Genomic DNA, 25221 nt, shown 5'->3' with positions numbered 1-25221 from the left:
GTATCCTCATTAGGAGCCAGCTTTTGGCAAAAAAAGAGGCCTGTTTCTTCCCATATGACACATACTCGCGTGTTGCCTAGAATCTTCAGGCTTACCCAGGAAAATTTTAAAAACTGAAATAATTCATGTTTTCTTTTTAGGGCTCTCCCTTAGATGTTCTTAAAGATGAAAGAGTTCAGTACTGGATTGAGAATTATAGAAATTTATTAGATGCCTGGAGGTTTTGGCACAAACGAGCTGAATTTGATATTCACAGGAGTAAGTTGGATCCCAGTTCTAAGCCTTTAGCACAGGTAAGTACATTGTTTTGGAGAGAATCAAATTGTAACATGTACCTAATAGCCCAGCCAAAAAATAGAAGTGTTTACAGCATGTTATATAGGGTAAATTGAGGGTTCAATTTAATAAATTGTTATCAATATACTCATTCTTTTGCTCATGTTGAGTTCCCATGTCTTTATCTATCCCAGAGTGCACTTTGTCCTTAATCTTCCTGTTTTTTCGATCGTGCCACTTCCTAACAATCATCTCAGTGACTTGGGCTTTAGTCTGACACAGAGCAAACCACAGCAGGTCTAGAGCATCTTAGGCAAACCTAAATCAGTCCTAGGGTTGTCCAAGGATTTCTAATACATTCCAAGATCTTTCAGAATCTAGTGTATGTTCTTACACATTCCACTTACATATTGACACTTTCTTCACTGTTATATGTAATAAGGCAGGAGTTGTTTCTTTAACAGTATATATATATATATATATATATATATAGATATATATGTATGTATATATGTCTAATTAGACATAGAAATTTATTTTTCTCTAAGCAGTAGTTTAAAAAAACATGAGATCAGCACTGTATATAAAATAAACAACAAGGATTTACTGTATAGCATAGGGAATATATTTGCTGTTTTGTTATAATCTATAATGGAAGAGAATCTGAAAAAGTATATATATAACTGAATAACTTTGCTGTACACCTAAAACTAACACAGTATTGTAAGTCAACTATACTTCAGTTAAAAAAAAGCAACGTGGGCTTCCCTGGTGGCACAGTTGTTGAGAGTCCGCCTGCTGATGCAGGGTACACGGGTTCGTGCCCTGATCTGGGAAGATCCCACATGCCACGGAGCGGCTGGGCCCGTGAGCCATGGTCGCTGAGCCTGTGCGTCCGGAGCCTGTGCTCCACAATGAGAGAGGCCACAGCAGTGAGAGGCCCGCATACCGCAAAAAAAAAAAAAAAGCAACGTGAGATCAATTATTACATAAAGCACTTGACGTGAAATCACTGTGTCTGAGTTCAGACGTTAAATATCAGGTATATGCTCCATGTGAGCACTGGATGGTGCTATTTTCTTATTTTAGAAATTTGAGAAATTACTGTTTGTATTAAAACAACCTGAGTATTAATCAAATAGCAGTACATGATAATATTTGTTACTAATCTATATCATAAGTGTTCAAGAGTCTAGGAGTTTAATATAAAGGCGTAATGAACAGTTTATATTTCTATTATTCTAAAGTTTTAGCTATTATAGGATCCTTAATTCCTTTTTATCTTAGGAAATGAGAGTTTTATTTACAAGAAAATTTTGTTTAGGAGATAGTATCATTGAACTTGGTATCAAAAGTCATAATGGGATATTTTGTAATGTCCCAGGGTGAACTCTAAAATCCTTGTTATTTTTTTCTGTAGATCACAGTGATGTTAGGAAGAATATAACTAAACAAAGGTAACAGAGAAGAAGTATTCAAATAATATAACTGCTAAGTGGAAGTCTTAAATGAGAGCTCATCAACTTAGCAGATAAATTATTTTATAATACACAATAAAATTTAAAAATTATTTAAAAGTAATTTGTTAAGATCAGACTTTGATTATTTTATATTTATTTTATTCATAAAGTTTGCATTATATTTATTTCTCCTTTCATTTGTTTTATAGGTGTTTGTGAGCTGCAATTTTTGTGGAAAGTCTATCTCCTACAGCTGCTCAACTGTGCCCCATCAGGGCAGAGGTTTTAGTCAGTATGGTGTCAGTGGCTCACCAACAAAATCTAAAGTCACAAGTTGCCCTGGCTGTCGAAAACCCCTTCCTCGATGTGCACTTTGCCTCATCAATATGGGAACACCTGTTTCTAGTTGTCCTGGTATGACATAATTCTACAGTATACTTTTTGGAGCTGAAATTGTTTCTACATAATTGATTTAATGTTGTAAATAAAAGACATACCCGCTTGAGTTTATATTATTTCTAAGAGCAAGCCACTTTGCTGGCTTGAAGGTTTTTGTGTTCTCTATGAAATCTGTACATTAAAAGTAAAATCTATATCCATGATATCTCAGGTAATCTCACAGATGCTTGCCAATTTAACATTCGTGAGAGGAGCTTAAATATTAAATAATCTTATAACATTTTCTTACCACTTTTTCTAAGAGGAGCTCCCTCAAATTTTATGTTTAAAAGTCACTGTGGCCCCATCTAGTAACAAATACTTTGTGTGCATAAAGAATTTTTGATAGTCTCAAAGCACTCTGACATTTTCTCTTATTTCATGTTCAAAATCTACCTGTGAAAATATGTAGAGAATGTATTAACCTAGAAGTCAGATCCCTTTACTTCTAAGTTTTGGTGTTGGCTTCTGCTATATTTGTCAGCTACCTAGTAAATATATATACTTTTTTAATGGTTAGAAATATTAACATTGTTTACTGCTTAAAGTAAACATATAGAGAAAATTTTTGAGAACAGTAGATAATTGAATATAATGTACCTAGTGGCTAGAAACATTTCAGCTATTTATATAACTTGAAAATGATGCTATAGCAAAAAATTTAATGAAAAACATTTGAATATCTGGCATACTGGTAAATGAATAAGGAATAAAGAACTGAGTATGGTATTAGAATGCCTGTTGTAGTTCTGGCTCTGTGACATTTAGTCGGTGACCTTGAGAGTCACTTTAACACTCTTACATATGAGGTGTTGGACTGGGAGATCCCTTCTAGTTGTGAAATTCTGGAATTCTGTTCTGTAGCTGGTTCTTGTAAATAGTCTGTTTTATTGTTACATTAACATCTGTGAAAGAGATTTGCTAGTATCATTAAGTTATTTTTCAACATAGTGCCTTTTTTTTAACAAATGCAATATGTGATATTTTCAAATGCACATGTTAGTTTTTTTTTTTTTTTTTTGCACATGTTAGTTTTGACTTAAGCTTTAATCAAGGCTTTTCATTTTTAACATTGCATGTTGATCACTTTTTTTACGTCCTTGATACAAATAAATAGAAAATAACAATTGGGAATAAAAATCTACTACAATGAAAGAACAAGGAGGCAAAATATAGCGTAAATAAGTTCTATGTGAACTGAGATACATAGAAATAGTTCAACTTAATATGTCTTTTGGACCATAAGCCTCAGGAAGCTGTAATGGCTAGAGTGCTGTTTCTTTTTGCTAGATACTAGCTTTTCAGTTTTTTCTATTTTTGAAATAGGTAAGAAAAGATAAAAGCAATTTTCTGGAATTTGAAGAAAATTAAATCATAAAACATTTTAAGTTCTCTGTTACAGAGACTGTTAATTTAACGAATATTCAACACCCAGGTTTATCAAGTCTTAACATTTTCTCATATTTGCTTCAAAAATTTTTTTCTAAATTTGCTTCAGAAATAATTTCTTTATATAGATTTGAGTACATGTTTAATGCACTAAGTTAAGGCTGATGTGCTAGGATGACTCAAAGATCCTCGTGGAGCTTATGGTATATAATGAGCATGGATAGCTAATGTAAAATAAGAAATTATATGTTCTAGAAAATAAATACTAGTCCAGAATCTTTTATCTGTCATTTCAAAATCTCTAAAGATCTGAAAAGCCAAAAAAAATTTTTTTAATGAATTTACAATAATCTCATTTGGCAAAAGAAAAAAATCTGTTCAGAATTGACGTGAAGTTATTAAAGTTTTTATTTCTCTTGTTTATTTGTGAACATTCATATGTTTCACTGCAGAAATGCTAATGTGTTTAATTACAAGATGGTACCTCAGACTTTTCCTGGAGGTGTTATATAATATTTGCTCATTATTTTCCTAACATCCCCAAAGATTCCAAATTCTGAAATGCATTTAGCTCTCTGAGGTGAATAAGGGATATTATATAAAGAAAATGTTAGGAATTTTGAAAGAGGGTAACATTGCTTCTATCTGAAGCATGTCTGAAAAACCTCAAAAAGAAGATGCCATTTAAGTTGGTCCTCTAAAGTCTGATAGATTTAAATATGTGAAGATTTTAGGGAAGCCTATCCAGGTTGTAGGCAAAGAGTACAAAGCATGAACTAAGGTAAAGAGATTAGTGAAGTTGATAAGTACAGAGAGTGTATGGGAACTACCAAGTGCATCAGTGTGACAGAGCCTAGGAAACAGTGTAAGAAAATTAGGGGAGCCTGAATCTGATCTTTAAAGGCATTACTGAGCTGAGTTAATTACAAAGTAATAAGCATTTTCTTTTTTTATTCTGTAAAATCAGAAAAATCTGAGTTCCAGAATAAAATAGGACCTGATAGAAATCAAATGTTGGCTCATGGCAGTTTAAAGATTTAGGTATACAAACCTCTGTGTTGCTTTGCCTGCAATTAGAGATGGCATCCATCCATCATGCTTTGTGATCCAAATGGCCAGAATTTCCATAAGCTTATTTAACTGAGGGTTACAAATTTTTACAGTCACTTGTGCTTTGAGGATTGGAACTCTACTGAAACTGTCTCACTGAGTTTATAGTTATAATGTTTATGTTATAAACAGTAATATTTAGCATTAAAAATTATAAACGTTATTCAACAGTGTTTGTTTCGTAGCTGTTTTCCTAAGTGCTAGAAATGTTACAGTGAACAAAACAGATAAAAATCGCTGTCCTTACAGAGCTTAACTTCTAGGTATGATACATTTTTAAAAGTTAGATTATATATTCGTTTCTTTCTTACTCTTCTTTTTTTTATTATTATTGTTGTTGTTAGTGCCTAAGTGAAACTTTAGTTACCCTCAACTATTCTATAGCACTTTTCATAATTCATTATAAATCTTTTAAATTTAAAAGCTATTTGATCTTAAAATGCCTTCTCACATGGTAGTGAGGTAGAGCTGTTATTTTCAGCTTCATCAGAAACATAAGGATTAATTTGTTCTGGACTCAGTCTGTTTTCTCTTTGTATTCGAAGTTACAAAAACAAAGTGAAAATCACTAATGAGAACTATACACAAAGGTATAAAATACCTTATATTTAAAAGGTCTGTATTTCCTTTTTCTCTTCTCTCTTTTTCTCTCTTTCATTATTAATTGTCTTTATGAAACTTTTAGGAAGAATTTCAGTGTGTGTACCTCTTAAATTCTTGAACCACCTTCACATCCTTTCATCTCCATACCATTAGCAAAAAGAGATGGGTATTTTAAATAATTGTTTACAAGACAATTGTGGTCATTACAGTGTGACCAGCAATGGCCCAGGTGAAATTTTGAACATAGCATTATGTCTTAATAGGTACACAGTTGCTTAATTAAACTTAATATTTTTACTTACTCATTTTTCTATTCTTGTCTCTAATTATATATGATCTTAAAATAATTTGATTTGCTGTTTTAGAACAAAATAAAACATATTAAGGTGGCCAAAATTAATAGAATGAGCATTTTTCAAGCACTAAAAGTTATGTAAATTTGTGTGTAGTTGTACATGTGTAAATGTACATGTGTAGTAACACATTTTTCTTCAAGTTTTTGTGAATAACAGATGTATAGTAATGTACTATACATGTACATCATGTACAATGATAAATCAATCATCAGTGAGTCTTTTACTCTGCTTTAAGATAGCATTGTCTATACTAGTGCCTTAGATTGTTTCTCCCTACTTCATACCACCTCTTTGGGCTCTTCCCAAAGGTCATTACTGTCCTAAATTGTGTGTTAGTTTAGTCTCTTGCTTGTCTGTATAGTTTTTTTTACACGTTTACTGTCGTCTGTGTTTTAAATTCTATGTAAATGAGTCATACACATATGTCCTTCAACAAGCCTTTTTTGCTCAACATTGGAGTTGGGGTTTTTTCTTCTTTTTTTTAGTTTCAATTATGCTGATTAATGTAGTGGTCATTTATTCCTTTTTTTAATTACTGCTTTGTATTCCATTTATGACTACACAAATTTTTCTATTCTACTATTGATGGACACTTGGTTTCCAGATTTTTACTGTTATGAACAGTGCTGCTATGAACATTCCTACATATGTCTCCTTTTACCATACACAGAAGTTTCTCCAGTGCATTTTCCTAGAAGTAGAATTGCTAAATCATACTATTTGGTAATGTTTTACTTAGGATTTTATGTCTGTTCAGGAGGAAAATTGGCCTATAATCTTTCTCATATTGGCTTTGTCTGATTTTGTTAGCAAAGCTGTACCCACCTCATGAAGTGCATTGGGAAATTGCCCCTATTTTCCTATTCTTTGGAAAAGTTTGTGTAGATGAAAATTCCCTGTTCTTTCAGTGTTTGGTAGAACTCACCTGTAAACTGGACTTGGTATTTTCTTTATGGGAAGTTTTTTAAACTACTGATTGTTTCTCTAAAATTGTTCATTCAGATTGCTTCTAAGTGGGTTTGATAATTTCTATTTTTCCATTTATTATTGACTATTAAAAATATAAGGAAACTGGTTATTTGGTATATTTTTCAATCTAAACTAGATTCTAGCATTAAAATTGCTGTTTCAGTATGATATGTGATTTGTATTTTGACATAATATTAGAAATACCTTTTAAGAAACTTTGAATAAAGTATTATGATATAGTTAATGAAGATCACTGTCTTTAACCCATAGGAGGCTCCAAATCAGATGAAAAAGTAGACTTGAGCAAAGACAAAAAATTAGCTCAGTTTAACAACTGGTTTACATGGTGTCACAATTGCAGACACGGTGGGCATGCTGGACACATGCTTAGTTGGTTCAGGTAATCAGCACATTCCTTCTTCTTTTAATTAATTAATCCTTTTAGCTGCATTGGGTCTCGTTGCTGTGCGCGGGCTTTCTCTAGTTGCAGCGAGCGGGAGCTACTCTTCGTTGCAGTGCAGGGGCTTCTCATTGCAGTGGCTTCTCGTTGCGGTGCGCAGGCTCTAGGGTGTGAAGGCTTCAGTAGTTGTGGCACGTGGGCTCAGTAGTTGTGGCTCGCGAGCTCAAGAGCGCAGGCTCAGTAGTTGTGGCGCACGGCTTAGTTGCTCCGCGGCATGTGGGATCTTCCCGGATCAGGGCTCAAACCTGTGTCCCCTGCATTGGCAGGTGGATTCTTAACCCCTGCGCCACCAGGGAGGTCCCCATTCTTTCTTTAATAGGCTTGGAGTTAGAGGAGATAAAGCAAATGACCTTTTAAATAGTTCAGATTTATACAGCCAAAGGATGAATTTCTTTTATACTGTCACTTAAGTTAACAAAGGTGGTGTGAACATTTCTATCACTAGCCTATGTAATCTTAAACTATAAAATTAATACTTGTGTAAGAAATTGTTTAAATATTATGTATGGGTTAAGTATTTGAAAAGCATTATTTAACTTTACTTGAGGAAAGGATATATTTGCAGTTTTTTACGACTGACCGAATATCCTATCATATATAATATATAGTATGTAACTGGATTCAATGATAGAATACATGTCAAACTCCTATATTAGTTATCTCATAAATAAGTTTGTTATGTAGTAAGTATGCACTTCATACAGTGGAGACTCAAGACCATATTTAACTTTTACTTTGAGTAGTATCAGTGGCCCTGTACTCTTCAGTGCTATAACTTTTACACCCAGTTTGTCACATTGGTTTTAATTTAAACTCTGAGCACATCCCTGTCACATTCATAACTGTAAATGAGATAGCTTATTATATATTTAGAAAGTAATGCTGTTCATTTTTCAGTAACTTGCTCCCCATGTTCAGGCTAGCACTCATTTCTAGTTTAATGCTTTTAATGTTTTTTGTCTTTGGGTTTTAATTCCTGTAATTTTCAAATGACATTTGAAAAATTGCATTATAGATATCGATAGGTATATAGATAAATGTATGTATGTATGTGTAATTTAGATGTTTAACTGTGACTTGACCTATTTTTCAGGGATCATGCCGAGTGTCCTGTGTCTGCATGCACGTGTAAATGTATGCAGTTGGATACAACAGGGAATCTGGTACCTGCAGAGACTGTCCAGCCATAAAATGTTATCCCCTAAAGAGGAACCTTCAAGTGTGGAGCTTTCTGATAGATGTCCTTCATAGCTCAGAAACATACCTCAGAACAAGTCACTCATGACTTTCCTGTAATGGGAAAATAAATCATTCTATCAAATCACCAATTTGATGTTTGAGTGATTTTGATGTACTTCACAGAGACAAATGCTGCTGAAATGAACAGAGTGTGGGCATGAATTCTGTTCAGTAGGTTGGAAAAGTTCATTTTGGAAAGAACTTTTTAGGGTTTTGTTGAAATTATGAACACTGTGCAAACAGAGTTTCTGGAGTGACCCAGAACAGACCTTGGAACCATACTTTTTATGTTGCAATTGGTTATCTTTCAGTAAAATCTGTACACTTTTAAAATAGAATAATATGCCCAATTCAGTGATTCAGACCGTAGTTTAAGCTTACTCATGCTTAGATTCCTTCCAGATTAAATTTAAATTGTGGATTTTTACTTTTAGAATTAGAAAGCCCCCTACCCTACACTGGAGAATTATTTATCAAGGTATGATTGATATATATTTTTTTAAGGAGTCTCTTCTCTCATACACTTTCATTTTAAGATAAGAAATCTTTTGACACAGACATTTATTGTCTTCCAAAGAAAAGTCAAAATTAAGAATGTATCTTACAACTTTTTCTCTTCTGAGGAGAAAAATATGCACCATTTCAAGGAAACGTATAAAATTTTCCTTTTCAATCTTTTGCTTTCCAATGTCCTTATTTGTCTTCAAAGATTTCTGTCCTTGTTAATTTATCATCTTATGCTCATCATCTGGAAGCATTTGGCTGAATACAAAGTGTATACAAGTCTATATGTGACCAACCATTCAGCATAATCTACGTCACTATGTCCTACTGTCGGATTTCCTCTTGCAGAATATCCTGTTTTTTCTAAGGTAGACTTTGAGATGTTGGGGAAACCAGAGTCACTTTGGAGATAATTTCACCTTTAATGTAAGTTTCTTAAAGTAAGTATATTTGGGCCAATTTAGGGACTTTATTTTCAAATTTTATTTTTTCCCTTTTCACAGCTAGATAGTTGGAAGAGAAATACAAAGGATTTGTAGCATCATCTGACATATGCAGAGGACTGAACTGAATTTCATAGTTGAAGTTGTACTTATAGAAAAATAAAAAGTAAGCCTAAAAATTATCTTACAGATTTTGAAGAAAGAAATAAACAAGAATTTTAGAAGCTTTCACGTTAACAGTTTTACCTGGTGAAACTAAGATCTGTTAGATTAATTTGAGGTATGACTTAAATCCTGAACAAAGGTGGATTAAATTTATTTTTTACTTTGAGATCTATTACAAAAGTCTCTTTTCTAGGAAAACATTGCATATCTACTCTAAACATCTCATCTAGATGACAATCTTTTGTTTAAAAGAAAGAACTGGGAATAGTTACAATCTTTTTTTTTTTTTAAACAAAGATTGTTATTAAGGGGACTTTTTCCAGTCTTCTAAGTAAATCTTACTGATTTCATTTTACTAAAACATAACCTTTACCTTTAAAGTTGCTTCAGTTGAAGTGTTTCTTTCAAATTTGCTCTGTCCAAAATATGAAAAGTCAGCTTTAGTGTCAAACTGTTATATACATTTTCATTTCTCCTTAGCTAAAGTAAGGTAAATTTTTGAATTGATGTTTAGAATAGGGTTATATCTAAAATACTTATAATTTTTGGAAGTACAATATAAGACATAAGCATAAAGTCTATTATATAATCTGCTTGTAATCACAGGATGACATTTTTAAGAATAACTTTATGCCTGTGTCAGCCTTCTAATATTTTCTGTGAAACCCAAATAGTCATATAAGATGTCTATTATGCTTGTTTTGCATTTTATTGTATGTGGAACATGAAAATAGACTAATTTTTTCATTTTTATTACTTGGTCACTAATATTTGGGTTTATAAAACTCAACGAGATATTTTACCTAAACATGTTCAATAGAAGTGTTTAATAAAAGTGTTTTATTATTTTTTTAAATTGAATAAAAATGGATTGAAGTCAACATGTCTAATCTAGAAATTATCTATGACCACTCTGCAAATAATCCAATAAAATAATAAAATAGTAGTTATTTTGATGGCAAATTTGATTCTTAGTCTTAGAAGTAACTTTTTTGTAGACTCTGTTTTTCAGCTTTCCAGAATGATTATTATTCATTAAAATGGTATATTTAAAAAGTATCTTTCCATTGTCAGTGCTACACCCAGTAAGTATTAGAGTGAGAAACAAATAGTCCTGCATTTAATTGCATGGCTGGATGTAATTTCAGTCACTTATTTGACTGCAGATATTCATAGGAGATATTCAAAGGTTTTGAAATTTAAATTATAATCCTAGTCCCAGTATCTTGGCCAATTGGCTTGACCTTTTTGAGCTTCAATTTCCTAATATGTTAAAAGGTATAGAAATTCCTACCTCATAGGGTGATTGGGCGTGTTAGGTGATGAAATAAACATGAAGTGTTATATCCGTCGCATAATGCTCTGTAAAAGGTAGTGCTTAACAGTCATTGTTACCTAATCTTTATTGGTTACTCATGTGTCAGCACTTTTTAATTGAATATGGTATAATTTAAACAAAGTATGTACATTTGTCTCAGTAGTGAAAATTTCCCAAATCTGGATAAATTATGGCATTTTCTTTTGAGATAGAACTTAGCTACTTTTGTTTATCCTGTATTTAGAATATTACTTTCTGCTGTATGAAGAAGTCCTCTGAACAACCACCTAGGATTTTAATGTGATACAAGAGTGAACCCAGGGATGAAAATTAAAATTTTGGTAAATCTGGACAGTTGACCAGTAACCATTGAAAACTTGAACTTTTCATATCTATATTCAACTCTTAAGTCCTGGCCTTCATAGGAGAAAATATCCAGTATTTTCCCAGTAAAATCCTTCCTTTTCTGCCATTCTGTTACACTTGATGTTCATTTAAGTAAAAATGTTGGTGGGATGGTGATAATAAAAAAGGAAGTACACTGTGAGGTTTGTTCTCGTTCGGGATAGCTGTAGTTAAGACAAGTGGGCACTAAGTAGTTGTACACGTCTAACATCTGCTCAGAGGTGTCAGAGAGAGGGGAGAGGCATTTTAGGTGTTAGTTCAACATCCTTGTATAGAGGGCCTGTGACCCCCATGGCCATGGCAGAGATGGGGCTAGCTGGACAACTGCTCATCTAGCCACTACTCTCCCATTACATCATCTGCCTATTCTTCCCTCCTCGAAAATTTTGTAGGTTTCTTTACTGATTATAGAAAGCACTTTATGAAAATATTAATCTTTATAAAGTATTAATTTTTTACTAGAGTATATAGACAGAAGGAAAGTTCCCGAAATGTTTTTAAAAGATAGTGTAATCCAGGTATCAGATTAACATAGATTGCCAAAACAAAGAACTGATTTCATTTAGGAATATTCATGATAAATTCATAAGTAAAGTCAATATCTAATCCAACAGTATATTACTGAGAACAGTAGTTACTGTTGGTGCTTATAATTTGCCAGGTACCATGCACATTATCCTGTTTAATCCTCACTGTAGCCCTGTGAGGCAGATACACTATTACTGCTCCCATTCTATACATGCTGCAATTAAGGCATAGGGACATTAGGTCACTTGTCCTAGGTTATACAGCTAATAAATAGCAGAGCCAACTTAGACTCCAGTAGTCTGACTTCCCAATCTGTACTTTTAATTACTGTTTTATACTTCCACATCCTACTTTATGGACTGTGTATAGGAGAATAATTCACTATGACAATTGAGGGTTTATTATATTTAGTATTAATACACCAAAAGAGAAAAAAACATGTCAGTGGCTCTTTGGATGTAAAAAGCAGTTGATAAAATCCAAAAATTGATTCCTGATTTGTTCTTTAGATTTAGTTTTTATCATGAAAAGGAAATGTTTTTCCTTCATTTTTTTCCCCTTCTATTTTACTGTCTGTCTCAAACAGCCAGCATCAACGCAGTGGGGAAATAATAGGAATAAAACAAGGATCAAGTGGTTACCATTGGTTCTGCACATAGCAGTGCAGAAGAGGAAAGTGGAGGGAGGCACACCCTTGCTTCTCTTCCAAGTCTTTAAAGTTTGGTATGGCAAAAATACCATGAAGAGTTAAAAGGCAAGCAAACTGGTAAGCTACAACATGCATACAAATTTAATACCCTTAATTCACAAAGAACGTTCTGAAACCCATAAGGAAAAGACACAACCAATGAATAATATTGATCAAGGACTTGTACAGCCAAAATAAAATGGCCAACAAACATAAATAAATGTTAAATTGGTAATAAAGTAATGCTGATTAAAATGACAGCAGGATACTGTTCACTTGCCTGTGTAAATTAAAAGGAATAATATGTATTTTCATGGATATGGGAAAGGAACATTCTCAAATAACAACTTGTGAGAGTGTTATTAGTACAAGTGTTCCTGAGGACAGTGAGTAATATGTATCAAAAGCCTTAAAAAGCTTCATATCCTTTGACATAGTATATTGGAAATATTTTCTGAGGGATTAATTGGATAAGTACACAAAGGTGTATGTTTCTATGAAATGGTTATCACAGTATTTTTTATAATAACTTGGAAGCCTAAATGTTCAATAATAAGAGTAAAGAAATTGTCACATACATACAATGGAATACTAACTATTCAAATAGTATGGGTATTTTTATTGACAAAGGACGATTCATGATATATTTATAAATGGAGGGAAAGGCAAGTTATAGGATAGTATATATAGAATATATTTGTATGGAACACTATTGGAGAATATAAAATTTTAACAGTGGCCATCTTTCAAGAATAGAATTTTTTTTTAAATTTATTTATTTATTTATGGCTGTGTTGGGTCTTCGTTTCTGTGCGAGGGCTTTCTCTAGTTGCGGCAAGTGGGGGCCACTCTTAATCGCGGTGCGCGGGCCTCTCACTATCACGGCCTCTCTTGTTGCGGAGCACAGGCTCCAGACGCGCAGGCTCAGTAATTGTGGCTCACGGGCCTAGTTGCTCCACGGCATGGGGGATCTTCCCAGACCAGGGCTCGAACCCGTGTCCCCTGCATTGGCAGGCAGATTCTCAACCACTGCGCCACCAGGGAAGCCCAAGAATAGAATTTTAAGTGGCATTTTTCTTATCTGCATCTTCTAGTTTTTCTACAATAATGATGAATGTATAAATAAATGAATATGCATATCACACACACGTTAGTGGCTTTTATAAAAGTTACCCATGACCTGTTATCTTGTTCTTACCGTAATGAACAATCAAATAATTATGAGGTGAAGAAACTTGCTATAAGGTATTATGAAAATTATTACTGAGATTTAATTATTTGGAAAGCATTTTTCTAGATTTCATATTCTACAGTAATATATAAGAATAATAAACAGATGTGGTTCTTTCTCTTAATTGTCTCTTTTGTCATATTTGGAAACAGTGCATTTTGTTCTCCATTTAACACATTGGGAAATGGATCTATAAAATAGTTCTGATATTCCTGAGGTAGTATTACATAATTAATGACTTTGTTTCAATCTTCTCTCTCCTAGATGTTCTTCAGGATATTTTCTGACTCCTCTGTTTTGGCTCTGGGCCTGTGGCAGGACACCTGTCCTCTGTGTTTAGAATTTAGTTAATTATTGTCCAATGCAGTGTAGAGTGCATTTTACTCAACTCATTTCCAATAATTTAACAAGCTACTTATGTTTAAGTGATGAATTCTGAACATGCCTGCATGTCCATGCTTCCATCAAAGAACCAAGCATTAGCGTGCCTACATGCGCCAGACATTTAAGGTTATGATTTCAAAGGATTGATGGCACCATCTTTACCTTGGAGCAGCTGTAATATCTAATGGAAGAGGTAGACATGAGCATTGTTTTCAGATTCAAATTCACTCAGATTAATATTTATAATTGCTGGAAAGAGTATCATTATAGCATCTTGACTCTTTCTGCAGCCAAAAAAAAAGTCAGTTTATTTTATTTAATTTTCTAATTTTGGACTTTCAAAAATTATTTTCTAATTAGAAATAATTTGAGGAAGTAGAGGTTGCCCATTACATTTTTCAGAAGTGTAATTTTCTAACAACATTGTAAAGCAACTGTACTCCAATAAAAATTAATTAAAAAAATGTAATTTTCTTACTGATCTACTGTTAATAATTCAATGTTTTGAAAGGCTTTGCTAAGAAGGTAACTTTAGGATTAAAGGATAATTTATGTAATGTCAGAAATAGCAGCAATAATAGTAATTCAGTGCATACAATCCTTTCACCATTCAGTTTATGAAAAGCATGTTGCCTTAATTTCATAACTGGAAATTAAGATATAGGAATCTAATTAGTTGGGCTCTTAAAATATAAAGACAAGAGTAGTCTGGAAGAGCATTTGAAGGGATTAATGTATCATAAACTTCAAACAGGCATTTTTGTAAGAAATCATGCAAATGATTTGATCTTACATCTTTTAACTTAAAGAATATTAACTCCACTTATATGTATACATACGTATGTACATGGGGAGGGAGGGTGAGCCAGGGTGTGGGGGACGTGTATGCAAGAAAGCCTGGAGTTTGAAAGAGCAAATGTCAAAATTCATGTTTGTCCACATTTTATTATATTGCAGCCATATACTTTGCTGGTGACAGTTCAAGAAGTTGCCACTGCCAGACATGTGGTAGGTAAAACGAAATATCCTTTTTAGCATCCAGTAATCTGATAGCTGATTATAGTAAAAATTTGAATGGCACAAAGTTCCTGTGCTACATATATCAGTTATGTCAAAGAAAAAGTACTTTCCCCAGTAATTTGGAAATTTGTATTATTCATTAAGCAGGTATACTTAATATTTGTACAACTATGTATGTGTGGCTTTATGGCACATAAATGTTCTCCAAATAGATGAAGATGTATAATTTATGGAGCAAAATACTCAGCAGCTTGATAAATGTGGGGAAGTTAATACGTTTTCTCATCTTAAATCTGACTTCCTTCCATTCCTCAAAAATAGAATGTAGGATCAGTTGTGACTCTTAGGACGAATGCACCAGTTTTTAAAGATAGATAGATTTCTGAAATACATTAAATTCTTTCTGGAAAAGTGAGTGTAACTCTAAGTGAATGGTAAGATACGGCTGGCTTCCAGAAGAGAATACTCCTCCAGTCCAGGAACATTATTTTCCACTGGAAGCATTAAACAAATTGGAGGGCTTCCCTGGTGGCGCAGTGGTTGGGAGTCCGCCTGCCGATGCGGGGGATGTGGGTTCGTGCCCCAGTCCGGGAGGATCCCGCGTGCCGCGGAGCGGCTGGGCCCGTGGGCCATGGCCGCTGGGCCTGCGCGTCCAGAGCCTGTGCTCCGTGACGGGAGAGGCCACAACGGTGAGAGGCCCACGTACCGCAAAGGAAAAAAAAAAAAAAAATTGGAGATAAGCTGGGGCAGATTCTCAAGGTCATTTCTTTTGGTAACATTGTTCACCTAATTTGGTGAACAAAAATTTTTTTAAGTATTTCATTAAATTCTGTTATCTCTACAGAAAATGTATGAATTATAGAATATATCTGTTCCTTCTAGGGATCTGAGAAATTAAAAATGTATATTGTCCTCGCTGCTGATAAAACATATCCTATGGGGGGAAAATGAACCAAAAAGTTATTCAGTACCTTTCCTGGTTTGCCTCTTTTGCTTCTCAGTTCTTTAAGAGTTCACTCCCAATATGTGGAATTCTACTGATTTCTAAATAACTTCAAATATCTTATGTTAAGTTTTGAGGAGTATATATTTTCTCAAGCACAGACATCTGAGCAGAATGAGAATGGATTCTCATAGAACAAAATTGCCAAGCGTACGTGAGGGAACTGTAGGGAAAAAGAGCATAATTGTAATTTTCAGAGAAGCTTAAAAATAGCTCTACCGTTATTATGCACGAGGCCTGACAATTGATATTTCTCATTTTGACAGCATTCACCTACAGTACCCCATCAGCAACTGAACACTTTCATCTCTGGGATAAATGATTAATGAGTTGTCTATCATTTCCACTCCTTTTGTACCAAGTGGTAGAGGCTTCAGTTGATCATATTGCAGCCATCAGCATCATTACTGAAATTGATTCTGCCATGGGAGGGTTATGCTAGGACAATAGATTAGCATTTAAATAAACGAACTAATTTATGGCATTAAAAATTACATAAAATAATCCCTCTGAGTCACTCTGTCGCACCTGGTAAGGTTGTTTTGTTTTGTTTTTGCTGATTAGCTACCATCATAAAACCTTAGGTTGAGGAAAGAAGGATAGAAGGCATAGAAGTTGAGTTGTTCTTGTTTTGAGTACAACCCTCTAAGATTTCCAAACTTCCCACTCTCTTTATTAATCACTGTCATGTATATGAAATACACTTATGAAATTACACAACTTGCATGCAATGATGAACAGTAAACTTGCAAAATCATTGCCTTTAGAGAAAAAGTAAAGGGGTAAACACATTTTTGAAAGGCCAGAATTAGTCCAGAAAGGAAAGTAGTTGGAGGATTGAGATTGACAAATGATACTCAGATACAGTGAAATGAAACTTTTCTAATTTTTCAGCAAGCAGATGTGAGAATGAGGAGATAAGAACATCACAATTTAGATGTCTTGGTGATGTGGGCTGCATTTCTAAAACAGATGGTGGAGAATGAGGGTCTGCATAGGCCTAGAAAAAAGTGATAGATTGTAGTTTTGGTAAAGTGTTATACTCAAGGAAAATAACTGGAACTTAGAACTTCTATTTTAGCATCTCTTTCTGCTCCTGGGATAACTGCCTGAGAGTTGTCAATATTACTGAACTTAAACTTCCCCTCAGTTACTTTTGTGTTCCAGCATATGACTCTTTTGTCCATTCCTCTTATATTTTCCCATTTTTTCCTGTCTGCTCTCTTCTGAATTTCATGAGACCAACTGTTTAATCTACTTCTGAATTAAGACAACTACCTGAAATTATATTGGTCAAAGTGCATGTGCATTTTCTTCAGAGCTGAGACTGGTTGTACAGTGAAATGGAGCCATCATAGGTTTTTCTCAATCCAGCTGCTTCTGCCCTATATTGATTAAGATTCTTTCCAGATTCTAGTAGTGAGGCTGTGGGTGATGGCATTGTTAGTTTTCATCTTTTTTCTGGTATGTGTATATTTTAAGAAGCTAGAAGAGGCGGCTTTGAGTACTGCTAAGTAGAGGACATGTTTACCCAACAGTGATATAAATAACTGAGACTTGTATTCTGGAAAGTGGGCAGAATATGATTTCAGTAAGAGGGAACATTGTTGTGATATGGGAAAAACCAAACCAGACCAAACCAAACAAAACATGGGAATGCGAATTCTACAAGTGGCCCAATAACAAACTTCCTTTATATGTTAAAATTCCCCAATGACAAATGACTCTTTTCAGTCACAGTGAGATGAACAGGTTAGGCTAAGATGTGCTCGATCTGGAGATGAGCGAGTGACTATGCCCTTCTTTACCCTCGACACAAGTCGCTAATCAATTACGCTCTTTTTCTCAGAACCTTTTTCCGCATTGTATTGGAGGCAGCAACTACCAACTAGTCAGCATTCACCTGTTTGCCATTTTTAGCCCTAAAATTTGGTATGCCCTGACCATTTTTTACTAAAATGCGTGGGGATTAAAACTCTAACAATTCATGATTTTAAGTATTTCATGAGTCATTTTTGTCTGTATACTGAGTCTGTCTAAGTAGAAATTACCTATTTCCAAGTTGTAATATATGGTATATATAATTGTAGTATATTGTTACAATTATATATATAATACATAAATATAATACGTTGTATATAAATAATATTGTATAAATGTTGTACAGTGTTTGTTATACAATATTATTTTGCGATGTATATTGTAATATGTTGTAATATATTCAAGCCTTATTTGAATAAAACTCTTATTTGCATGCCTACATGCTTATGAATGGAAATTAATAAATTTGTTTCCTAGTAACAGCAGTTTCCGTAGCCAATAAACACTTAAATATTTCTCATCAGTGCTCTAGAAGTTCTTTACTAAATAAAGCAATCTTTTTAATTTTCATCAAATAGTTTTTCTGTTTTAGCATACATCCTTTATTGAAATCTTAAAGTCTGTAATCTTCATTATATAACGTTCAGGCTATATAAGTGAGGTAACCACTTTCCTCTCTGCTGGAAGGGGGAGTGTTTTCCTGTGCCACCGTGTAATTTGCTTTGTAACAATTATTGCTATTTGTAACCAGATCTTGTGATCACAAGACACACACATGTAGCTGAATTTAGAATCTGTTGAGAACACAGAAGGCAGCATGACTGTTTCTAAATGTCATTGATTTAATGATTTTAACTCAAAAAAAATTTTAAGTTCAAATGCATCAATCCAAATAATTCATTTCTGAAATTTTTGTTATATAAATCCCTCAGTGTTCTGTTGCTGCAAATGGCTCTCTTTATGCATTACTTTATTTTCCCAAATCTCTGCAGTTTCCTAACCTCATTTCCAGTGAGACAGTTTATCAGACTACTTATCTCTAGATTCTATTTTAAAAATGATAGAAGCCAAATGTCATGGATTCCAGACTTTGTAGGGAGTCATACCTAGAAGCATATTGTAGGGGGTCATACCTAGAAGCATATTGTGCTTATAATCCTTTCTATCCCTTTGATTAAGGAATCATAGATGTATACGTAACTGGAGTCTTTTACCAATTATTGTAGATGAAATTTACAAATTTTTATTTGCCCCCTGCCCTTTTTTTAGGCCTATTTTTTCTTTAAATAAGTACTGAAGGAATCAACCTCAAATCACAGATTAAACAAAGAAGTATTATTTTTGTTTAAGTTACCTTAGGTATAGTGGGGTTTTTTTTAACATCTTTATTGGAGTATAATTGATTTACAATGGTGTTTTAGTTTCTGCTTTATAACAAAGTGAATCAACTATACAAATATTCCCATATCTCCTCCCTCTTGCGTCTCCGTCCCACCCTCCTAATCCCACCCCTCTAGGTGGTCACAAAGCACCGAGCTGATCTCCCTGTGCTATGCGGCTGCTCCCCGCTAGCTATCTGTTTTACATTTGGTAGTGTGCATAAATCCATGCCACACTCTCACTTCATGCCAGCTTACCCTTCCCCCTCCCCATGTCCTCAAGTCCATTCTCTGTGTCTGCATCTTTATTCCTGTCCTGCCTCTACGTTCTTCAGAACGTTTTTTTTTTTTTTTTTTAGATTTCATATATATTTGTTAGCATATGATATTTGTTTCTCTCTTTCTGACTTACTTCACTCTGTATGACAGACTCTAGGTCCATCCATCTCACTACAAATAACTCAACTGCATTTCTTTTAATGGCTGAGTAATATTCCATTGTATATATGTGCCACATCTCCTTTATCCATTCATCTGTTGATGGACACTTAGGTTGCTTCCATATCTTGGCTATTGTAAATAGAGCTGCAGTGAACATTGTGGTACATGTCTGTTTTGGAATTATGGTTTTCTCAGGGTATATGCCCAGTAGTGGGATTGCTGGGTCATATGGTAGTTCTATTTGTAGTTTTTAAAGGAACCTCCATACTGTTCTGCATAGTGGTTGTATCAATTTACATAGCCACCAACAGTGCAAGAGGGTTCCCTTTGCTCCAACCCTCTCCAGCAATTAATGTTTGTAGATTTTTTTGATGATGGCCATTGTGACTGGTGTGAGGTGATACCTCATTTTAGTTTTGTTTGCATTTCTCTAATGATTAGTGATGTTGAGCATTCTTTCGTGTGTTTATTGGCAATCTGTATGTCTTCTTTGGAGAAATGTCTATTTAGATCTTCCACCCATTTTTGGATTGGGTTGTTTGTTTTTTTGCTATTGAGCAGCATGAGCTGCTTGTAAATTTTGGAGATTAATCCTTTTAATTGCTTTGACAATTAAATCCTTTAATTGTCAGTTGCTTTATTTGAAAATACTTTTTCCCATTCTGAGGGTTCTCTTTTCATCTTATTTATGGTTTCCTTTGCTGTGCAAAAGCTTTTAAGTTTCATTAGGTCCCATTTGTTTATTTTTGTTTTTATTTCCATTTCTCTAGGAGGTGGGTCAAAAAGGATCTTGCTGTGATTTATGTCATAGAGTGTTATGCCTTTGTTTTCCTCTAAGAGTTTTATAGTGTCTGGCCTTACATTTAGATCTTTGATCCATTTTGAGTTTATTTTTGTGTATGGTGTTAGGGAGGGTTCTAATTTCATTCTTTTACATGTAGCAGTCCAGTTTTCCCAGCACCAGTTTTTCAATAGGCTGTCTTTTCTCCACTGTATATTTTTGCCTCCTTTATCAAAGATAAGGTGACCGTATGTGCATGGGTTTATCTTTGGGCTTTCTATCCTTTTCCATTGATCTATATTTCTGTTTTTGTGCCAGTACCATACTGTCTTTATTACTGTCACTTTGTAGTAGTCTGAAGTCAGGGAGCCTGATTCCTCCAGGTCTGTTTTTCTTTCTCAAGATTGCTTTGGCAATTCGGGGTCTTTTGTGTTTCCATACAAACTGTGAAATTTTTTGTTCTAGTTCTGTGAAAAATGCCATTGGTAGTTTGATAGGGATTGCACTGAATCTGTAGATTGCTTTGGGTAGTAGAGTCATTTTCGCAATGTTGATTCTTCCAATCCAAGAACATGGTATATCTCTCCATCTGTTTGTATCATCTTTAATTTCTTTCATCACTGTCTTCTAGTTTTCTGCATACAGGTCTTTTGTCTCCTTAGGTAGGTTTATTCCTAGGTATTTTATTCTTTTTGTTGCAATGGTAAATGGGAGTGTTTCCTTAATTTCCCTTTCAGGTTTTTCTACATTAGTGTATAGGAATGCAAGAGATTTCTGTGCATTAATTTTGTATCCTGCTACTTTACCAAATTCATTGATTAGCTCTAGTAGTTTTCTAGTGTCATCTTTAGGATTCTCTATGTATAGTATCATGTCATCTGCAAACAGTGACTGCTTTACTTCTTCTTTTCTGATTTGGTTTCCTTTTATTTCTTTTTCATCTCTGTTTGCTGTGGCTAAAACTTCCAAAACTATGTTGAATAATAATGGTGAGAGTGGGCAACCTTGTCTTGTTCCTGATCTTAGAGGAAATGGTTTCAGTTTTTCACCATTGGGAACGATATTGGCTGTGGGTTTGTCATATATGGCCTTCATTATGTTGAGGTAAGTTCCCTCTATGCCTACTTTCTGGAGGGGTTTTATCATGAATGGGTGTTGAAAGATTTTTCTGCATCTATTGAGATGATTATATGGTTTTTCTCCTTCAGTTTGTAAATATGGTTTATCACATTGATTGATTTGCATATATTGAAGAATCCTTGCATTCCTGGGATACACCCCACTTGATCCTGGTGTATGATCCTTTTAATGTGCTGTTGGATTCTGTTTGCTAGTATTTTGTTGAGGATTATTGCATCTATGTTCATCAGTGATATTGGCCTGTAGTTTTCTTTCTTTGTGACATCTTTGGTTTTGGTAGCAGGGTGTTGGCTTCGTTAAATGAGTTTGGGAGTGTTCCTCCCTCTGCTATATTTTGGAAGAGTTTGGGAAGGATAGGTGTTAACTCCTCTGTAAATGTTTGATAGAATTTGCCTGTGAAGCCATATGGTCCTGGACTTTTGTTTGTTGGAATGTTTTTAATCACATTTTCAATTTCAGTGATTGTGACTGGTCTGTTCATATTTTCTATTTCTTCCTGGTTCAGTCTCGGAAGGTTGTGCATTTCTAAGAATTTGTCCATTTCTTCCAGGTTGTCCATTTTATTGGCATGTAGTTGCTTGTAGTAATCTCTCATGATCCTTTGTATTTCTGCAGTGTCAGTTGTTACTTGTCCTTCTTCATTTCTAATTCTATTGATTTGAATCTTCTCCTTTTTTCTTCATGCGTCTGGCTGTAGGTTTATCAATTTAGCTGGTACTAAAAGTACCAGCTTTTAGTTTTATTGATCTTTGCTATTGTTTCCTTCATTTCTTTTTCATTCATTTCTGATCTGATCTTTATGATTTCTTTTCTTCTGCTAATTTTTTTGGTTTTTTTGTTCTTCTTTCTCTGATTGTTTTAGGTGTAAGGTTAGGTTGTTTATCTGAGATGTTTCTTGTTTCTTGAGGTAGGATTGTATTGCTATAAACTTCCCTCTTAGAACTGCTTTTGCTGCATCCCATAGGTTTTGAATCATTGTGTTTTCATTGTAATTTGTCTCTAGGTATTCTTTTATTTCCTCTTTGATTTCTTCAGTGATCACTTCGTTTTTAAGTAGTGTATTGTTTAGCCTCCATGTGTTTGTAGTTATTACAGATTTTTTTCCTGTAATTGATATCTAGTCTCATGGCATTGTGGTCGGAAAAGATACTTGATACGATTTCAATTTTCTTAAATTTACCAAGGCTTGATTTATGGCTCAAGATATGATCTATCCTGGAGAACGTTCCATGAGCACTTGAGAAGAAAGTGTATTCTGTTGTTTTTGGATGGAATGTCCTATAAATATCAATTAAGTCCATCTTGTTTAATGTATCATTTAAAGCTTGTGTTTCCTTATTTATTTTCATTTTGGATGATCTGTTCATTGGTGAAAAAAGGGGTATTGAAATCCCCTACTATGATTATGCTACTGTCGATTTCCCCTTTATGGCTCTTAGTATTTGCCTTATGTATTGAGGTGTTCCTATGTTGGGTGCCTAAATTTTTACAATTGTTATATCTTCTTCTTGGATCGATCCCTTGATCATTATGTAGTGTCCTTCTTGTCTCTTGTAATAGTCTTTATTTTAAAGTCTATTTTGTCTGATATGAGAATTGCTACTCCAGCTTTCTTTGGATTTCCATGTGCATGGATTATCTTTTTCCATCCCCTCACTTTCATTCTGTATGTGTCCCTAGGACTGAAGTGGGTCTCCTGTAGACAGCATATATACAGGTCTTGTTTTTGTATCTATTCATCTAGTCTATGTCTTTTGGTTGAGCATTCAATCCATTTACATTTAAGGTTGTTATCGATATGTATGTTCCTATTACCATTTTCTTAATCGTTTTGGGTTTTTTATTGTAGGTCTTTTCCTTCACTTGTGTTTCCTGCCTAGAGAAGTTCCTTTAACATTTGTTGTAAAGCTGGTTTAGTGGTGCTGAATTCTGTTAGCTTTTGCTTGTCTGTAAAGGTTTTAATTTCTCCGTCGAATCTGAATGAGATCCTTGCTGGGTAGAGTAATCTTGGTTGTAGGTTTTTCCCTTTCATCCCTTTAAATATGTCCTGCCACTCCCTTCTGGCTTGCAGAGTTTCTGCTGAAAGATCAGCTGTTAACCTTATGGGGATTCCCTTGTGTGTTATTTGTTGTTTTTCCCTTGCTGTTTTTAATATGTTGTCTTTGTATTTAATTTTTGATAGTTTGTTTAATATGTGTCTTGGCATGTTTCTCCTTGGATTTATCCTGTATGGGACTCTCTGTACTTCCTGGACTTGATTGACTATTTCCTTTCCCATATTAGGGAAGTTTTCAACTATAATCTCTTCAAATATTTTTTCAGTCCCTTTCTTTTTCTCATCTTCTTCTGGGATCCCTATAATTCGAATGTTGGTGTGTTTATGTTGTCCCAGAGGTCCCTGTGACTCTCATCAACTGTTTTCATTCTCTTTTCTTTATTCTGCTCTGCAGTAGTTATTTCCACTATTTTGTCTTCCAGGTCACTTATCCGTTCTTCTGCCTCATTTATTTTGCTATTGATTCCTTCTGGAGAATTTTGAATTACATTTATTGTGTTGTTCATCATTGTTTGTTTGCTCTGTAGTTCTTCTAGGTCCTTGTTAAACGTTTCTTGTATTTTCTCCATTCTATTTCCAAGATTTTGCATCATCTTTACTATCATTACTCTGAATTCTTTTTCAGGTAGACTGCCTATTTCCTCCTCATTTGTTTGGTCTGGTGGGTTTTTACCTTCCTCCTTCATCTGCTGTATGTTTCTCTGTCTTCTCATTTTGCTTAACTTACTGTGTTTAGGATCTCCTTTTTGCAGGGTGCAGGTTCGTAGTTCCCATTGTTTTTGGTGTCTGCCCCCAGTGGGTAAGGTTGGTTCAGTGGGTTGTGTAGGCTTCCTGGTGGAGGGGACTGGTGCCTGTGTTCTGGTGGATGAGGCTGGATCTTGTCTTTCTGGTGCGCCAGACCGTGTCCGGTGATTTGTTTTGGGGTGTCTGTGACCTTATTTTGATTTTAGGCAGCCTCTCTGCTAATGGGTGGGGTTGTGTTCCTGTCTTGCTAATTATTTGCATAGGGTGTCCAGCACTGTAGCTTGCTGGTCCTTGAGTGGAGTGGGTCTTAGCGTTGAGATAGAGATCTCTGGGAGAGCTTTCATTGTTTGATATTACGTGGAGCTGGGAGGTCTCTGGTGGACCAATGTCCTGAACTTGGCTCTCCCATCTCAGAGGCACAGGCCTGACACCTGCCCGGAGCACCAAGACCCTGTCGTCCACACGGCTCAGAAGAAAAGGGAGAAAAAAAGAAAGAAGGAAAGAATGAATAAAATAAAATAAAGTTATTAAAATTTTTAAAAAAGGAATTATTAAAAATAAAATGTAATAAAAAAGAAAGAAAGAAGAGAGCAACCAAACCAAAAAACAAATCCACCAATGGTAACAAGTGCAAAAAACTATACTAAAAAACAAACAAACATGCAAACAAAAAAACGGACAGACAGATCCCTAGGACAAATGGTAAAAGCAAAGCTATACAGACAAAATCACACAAAGAAGCACACACATACCCAGTCACAAAAAGAGAAAAAGGGAAAAAAATATGTATAAAAAAAAAGGAGGAAGAGAGCAACCAAATCAGTAAACAAATCTACCAATGATAATAAACTCTAAATACTAAATTAAGAT

At 34.5% G+C, this 25221-nt stretch overlaps 1 protein-coding gene across 9 annotated transcripts in view; it reads left to right on the top strand.

Annotated features, from left to right (window-relative positions):
• MIOS (meiosis regulator for oocyte development) overlaps positions 1 to 18099 on the top strand; it is a 119081-nt gene extending 100982 nt beyond the window's left edge. For 3 of the 9 annotated variants that reach the window (XR_009520613.1, XR_009520615.1, XR_011246597.1), the window contains 5 exons: positions 141 to 293; positions 1946 to 2150; positions 6872 to 7001; positions 8155 to 14159; positions 14924 to 18099. Coding sequence is in view for 2 of the 9 variants with exons in the window: in XM_060020470.2 (XP_059876453.1) it covers positions 141 to 293; positions 1946 to 2150; positions 6872 to 7001; positions 8155 to 8251 (585 nt within the window). In the remaining 7 variants the exon portion in view is untranslated. Of the gene's footprint in view, positions 1 to 140; positions 294 to 1696; positions 1853 to 1945; positions 2151 to 6871; positions 7002 to 8154; positions 14782 to 14923 lie in introns of those variants that run through there. The other 6 variants (XR_009520610.2, XR_009520609.2, XR_009520614.2 and 3 more) reach the window with 6 other exon arrangements.
• The last annotated feature ends 7122 nt before the right edge of the window (positions 18100 to 25221 follow it).

The sequence above is a fragment of the Delphinus delphis genome, chromosome 9, assembly GCF_949987515.2.
Source record: "Delphinus delphis chromosome 9, mDelDel1.2, whole genome shotgun sequence".
Lineage (NCBI taxonomy): Eukaryota > Metazoa > Chordata > Mammalia > Artiodactyla > Delphinidae > Delphinus > Delphinus delphis.
The sequence above is the reverse complement of the archived record's forward strand: the minus strand, read 5'-3'. Positions and strand labels throughout refer to the sequence as shown.